Raw genomic sequence first — 5,452 nt, 5'->3', positions numbered from 1 at the left:
TAGCTTTCTGTGAATTGTGGTTTCCAAGGCAACACTGTTTAGAGGTCTTTTTCACATAAATGTGGTCAGAAAAGTAGCTGCAGTGCATTCAATGCAGTAATAGCAGCTTTCCCTTAAATATTTCTGAGTTCTTATCCTTTAAAACTTCCTGGAAGGTCACTTTGACCATTTAGGACTTATATATGACCATGCTTTAGCTGGTTCGAGGAGATATTCCTCCTCGGACTTGGACTACCACGCTCTCGGCCAAAGCCGAAAACCCAATTATTGTATGACTTAGGGCCCATGACCCCACACCCATTAATAGATGTTTTGGCACCACTTTCGAATTTTTGAACAATTTGAACCATGTCATCATTATCCTTTAGGGAAACATAGCCATGTTACCATGTAAGGAAGGGTGTTGAAATTGAATGAGTTTACTTTTTTTTTTTTTTTTTTTGATACAAAATAGAATTTCTATTCTAATATAATCTAAGTATATATGTATGTAAAGCTCATTCCTAGAGAGTTGAACCCCGACTCTTGCACCCAACATCCCATAAGCATTTATACTTATGGAGTGACCACAGCACTAAGGGTGCGCAGTGATATGAGTTTACTTCCTTATCATCACTAATTTGGTATGTATATGAATGTATATGGATGCAATAAATTGAGTCCGGCAAGTTCTTATCAATTTGTACTGTCTTACTATATTGATAGAAAGACTTTATTGAGATAAAACCCTTTTAATTTAAGTCTAAACTAATAAAGTCTCTTATAGTCGAATAATAAAATATTTAAAATATTTGAATCTTACTAATATCAAAAACTAATTAATTAACAGAAATATCATGTTTATAACATTTTCATAACACTTTCACAATAAATTCTAAGTGATAAGTTGTTTCAGGTCGATATTGGTGGGGCAAAAAACTAATTCAGTGATAGATTCAAGTTATAACTAATAACTAACAACTTTTAATTTTATTGTGAAAATGTTATGGACGTAGCATCTTTCATTAATTAAAAAACAATCTTAGTTGAAATTTGAAGTAAAAAAGAAAAAGTCCAATCAATGTTCAATCCACTGCAATATTGTTACATTGGGATTTTAGGGCGTTTAGTGGATAAGAAATGAAATAATCTGGCTAAATGTTAAAACACCACTTATTTACCCTTAAAAACAAAACAAAAATGAAATTGGTTATTTTATTGTTTCCACTATTTTTGCTTCTTGAAAGTAATTCTTTGCGGGGAGCTACCCATTTATTGTTAAAAAAAGGGACAAAATAAAAGGTTGGAAAAGGTTTAAACAAAAAAGAAAAAAAAGAATGGAAGTGCATTTTTGACATTTGCGAACTGTGTGTGTGAACTCCAGCCAAGCTAATCCACTCATTCAGGTCCCCCCTGCCCAGTTGAACCATACATACCACGCGACTTCCACGTGACCTCCTAATTGCACACCTGTCCTGAAAAAAAATACCAAAATTAAAAAACAAGGAAAGAAAGAAATCAGGTATAAAAGCAGCAAGTAATGAATTTCAGCGTGGCAAAATCACGGCCGTCCAAGCAAATCACCACCATCACATAGGAAACTTCGTGTTGGTTTCCTAAAATCAAAATCTCGCGCCTCCCAAATTTATCGCGAAAACGAATCTGAGTGAGAAGAATCAGAGAGAAGCCTCGAGAGAGAGAAACAAAAACAAAGCGAGATAAACGGTCCCACAAAAAAAAGAAAAAGAAAAACCCCTATAAGCACACGCGGCAACATGACGCTGATTAGTCTTGACCGATCGGAATCTCAGACTCCCCAAAAAAAAACTTTTTTTCTTAGAAAACGAGAAATTGAAAAAGAAATAAGATATTTTTTCCGGCCCAAAACACCAGGGCCCACAAAGCCCATCTCCACCAGGCTATAAATAACGACTCCTCCTTTCATGCAATTCTCGCCTTCCCACCCTCCGTTTACGTCTCCTTTGCAACCAACACATATTCTTCCACTCTTTTCTTGTTTTTATTTTCCTCAGAAAACATTTTCCGTCTAATTCTCTCACACTCTTTCCCTCTAACCCTAGAAAACCTTTTCCTCCACCCCTCAGATCTGCATGGTTGGGTCAGTACAAACCGTTTGATCTTGTTCCCCGCCTCACTCATCACGGACCAAACCAATTCCGGCCGTTCGATCAATATCCTTCTGAGGTATAGGCGTGGGGATTTCCAAGCCTTGTAGGGTTACGCGTAGGGGTCTCTCCGGTTCTCAATAGATCTCTTACTGCTTCCTTTTGGGGGGGTAGCCGGGGCCTCGGCCTCGGCGGGTTTTAAAGCCCCCACTTTCACAAACCATTCATAAAAAACCCATTTTTTGTTACCCTAACCAAACACAGACTTAAAAAAAAAAAAAAAAACAAAACAAAAATTCTTTTTTTTCTTTTTTTTTAAAAAAATTCAAAATTCCAAACAGAGAAGAAGAAATCTAGATGCCGGCCATGGCGTGTTGCGTAGACCCTGCTGCAGCTAATTTTCCTCCTGCCTACGCTTCCGCCGCCGCCGGGCCGGGTTCTTTAACCGGATTGCTGATCCCGCCGCCGACGAGCCACGTGGAGGCGTGTCATTGGTCGCCCACTTGCTCTTCCGAGCTCTACAAAGTTGACGGTTGGGGCGCTCCGTATTTCGCGGTGAATGGATCCGGTAACATCTCTGTTCGTCCCCACGGTGCTTCCACACTGCCGCACCAGGAGATCGATCTGCTGAAGATCGTGAAGAAGGTCTCGGATCCGAAATCCTCGGGCGGGCTCGGGTTGCAGCTTCCTTTGATTGTTCGGTTGCCCGACGTGTTGAAGAACCGGCTCGAGTCGCTTCAGGCGGCTTTCGAATACGCGGTCCAGTCTCAGGGCTATGAGGCTCATTACCAAGGTGTGTACCCGGTGAAATGTAACCAGGACCGGTTCGTTGTGGAGGATATTGTGAAATTCGGGTCGCCATTTCGGTTCGGGTTGGAGGCCGGGTCCAAACCGGAGCTCCTCTTGGCGATGAGCTGCTTGTGCAAAGGTAACCCTGAGGCTCTTCTGGTTTGTAATGGATTCAAGGACGCGGAGTACATTTCGCTTGCTTTGGTGGCAAGGAAGCTCGCTTTGAACACCGTGATTGTGCTTGAGCAAGAGGAGGAGCTCGATTTGGTGGTTGATTTGAGCAAGAGGCTCTCTGTGAAACCTATAATTGGTGTGAGAGCGAAGCTGAGGACCAAGCATTCCGGCCATTTCGGGTCAACCTCAGGTGAGAAAGGAAAATTCGGGTTAACAACGACTCAGATTCTTCGTGTGGTGAAGAAGCTTGAACAAGCTGGTATGATTGACTGTCTCCAATTGCTGCATTTCCATATCGGCTCTCAGATTCCGTCAACGGCGTTGGTCGCCGACGGAGTCGGAGAAGCCGCTCAGATCTACTGTGAGCTAGTCCGACTCGGAGCTCAAATGCGAGTCATCGACATTGGAGGCGGTCTCGGAATCGATTACGATGGATCCAAATCAACCGAGTCGGATATCTCCGTCGGTTACACTCTCGGAGAGTACGCCGCGGCGGTGGTCCAAGCAATTCGCTTCGTCTGTGACCGGAGGTCCATCAAGCACCCTATCATTTGCAGCGAGAGCGGCCGAGCCATTGTCTCTCACCACTCGGTGCTCATATTCGAAGCCGTTTCAGCAAGCGTGTACGAATCTCCAACCATGTCCTCGCTAGGCTTTGAGTACCTCGTCAACTCACTCTCCGACGAAGCTCAAGCCGATTACATGAACTTGTGTTCGGCGGCGATCAGAGGAGACTCGGAGACCTGTTTGATCTACGCCGATCAGTTGAAGCAACGCTACGTTGATCAGTTCAAAGAAGGCTCCTTGGGGATCGAACAGCTGGCAGCCGTTGATGGACTCTGCGATGTCATATCAAAATCAATCGGAGCCCCTGATCCAGTCCGTACATACCATGTGAATCTCTCAGTGTTCACCTCCATTCCTGATTTCTGGGGCATTGGCCAGCTTTTCCCAATTGTTCCAATCCACCGTTTGGAGCAGAAACCAAGCGTTAAGGGAATTCTATCTGATTTGACATGTGACAGTGATGGCAAGATTGACAAGTTCATCGGCGGCGAGTCGAGCTTGCCGCTACATGAGCTCGAAGGCGATGGGGGTTCCGGTACCGGAAAGTACTATTTAGGAATGTTCTTGGGTGGGGCTTATGAGGAGGCACTCGGCGGACTCCATAACTTGTTCGGCGGCCCGAGCGTTGTTCGGGTGTCGCAGAGCGACGGGCCGCACAGCTTCGCGGTGACCCGGGCCGTCCCGGGGCCGTCGTGCGGGGATGTTCTCCGGGTGATGCAGCACGAGCCTGAACTCATGTTCGAGACACTCAAGCACCGCGCTGAGGAATGTTGCAATGACAGTGGAAATGGAATTGGAATGAGTGCTTTGGCTAATAGCCTTGCCAAGTCATTTCGCAACATGCCTTACTTGGTGGCGAATACAGCAGCCTCTTCTTCTTGCGGCTTGACTGCTGCTACTATGAACAACAATGGCTTTTACTATTGCAATGAAGATGATGAGTACAATGCAGCTGCTGATTCAGCTACTACTGCTGGTGAGGATGAGTGGTCCTATTGCTATGCTTGAATTGAATTCAACTTTTTTTTTTTATTTTTTTGGTTTAATTTTTAGTTTTTGTTGTTTAAATTTTCATGAAGAGCGAAGGATGTAAAACAAAACAGTAGATTGATCCTTTGTGTGTTAGTGGTTATTATGAGAGAATGGGAACCGAATCCACCCTTTTGTAAATTCGGGATCTTTATTCCCTCTCTAAATTTAATGTCTCGTTTACTAAGACTTCTTGTTTTATCGCTTCTTTTTTACAATTGCTGTGAACCTGTGATGATGACTTTTGGGCCAGAATTGCATGTTACTATTTCTTTATTCTCTTTGTGATACGGTGTAGGGTCTTTTCCTGAGCTAAAAAAGAAAATTGGGGAATGGGGTCTGTCTCTTGTGGGAAGAAGGGGTCAGAACACGAGATTCTGAAAATCATGGTTTTGTGGGGTCTGGCTGGTTTGTTTTTAAAGTAATTTTCTGTTTTAGTCACCAATTTTGCATCTCACTCTGACATGAATTGACTACATTAGTAATTGGATGTGAACAAGATTATAATATCGTAATCATTTGTCGAAGACTCGAAGGTTATGGAGGCAATGCGATTATTAATAAAGCAGCAGTAAACAGTAGTAGATGTTATTCTTAGTATAGTGGGGGTTGTGGTTGACTGGTTTTTTTATTAAACAGATGGTTTGCCTTTTCATGCACTTTTAAAATTGTGAAGGATCAAGATGTTCGATGAGATTTTTTTGGGTTTTTGAAGCGGTGGAGATCTTTCTTTTTTTTGGGGTGGGGTGGGGCTTGAGGCTAACGCAAGTGGTGGTGAGTTTGTTGAC

General features: G+C 43.3%; 1 protein-coding gene across 1 annotated transcript; it reads left to right on the top strand.

The window, feature by feature from the left end:
* The first annotated feature begins 1,916 nt into the window (after window positions 1–1,916).
* Window positions 1,917–4,851, top strand: LOC111996615 (arginine decarboxylase). The gene has a single exon (XM_024028601.2). It carries the CDS (start codon window positions 2,463–2,465, stop codon window positions 4,641–4,643), a length of 2,181 nt encoding a protein of 726 aa, XP_023884369.1. The 5' UTR covers window positions 1,917–2,462; the 3' UTR covers window positions 4,644–4,851.
* Window positions 4,852–5,452: the final 601 nt, after the last annotated feature.

The sequence above is a fragment of the Quercus suber genome, unplaced genomic scaffold, assembly GCF_002906115.3.
Source record: "Quercus suber isolate HL8 unplaced genomic scaffold, Cork oak 2.0 scaffold_775, whole genome shotgun sequence".
Classification (NCBI taxonomy): domain Eukaryota; kingdom Viridiplantae; phylum Streptophyta; class Magnoliopsida; order Fagales; family Fagaceae; genus Quercus; species Quercus suber.
The sequence above is the reverse complement of the archived record's forward strand: the minus strand, read 5'-3'. Positions and strand labels throughout refer to the sequence as shown.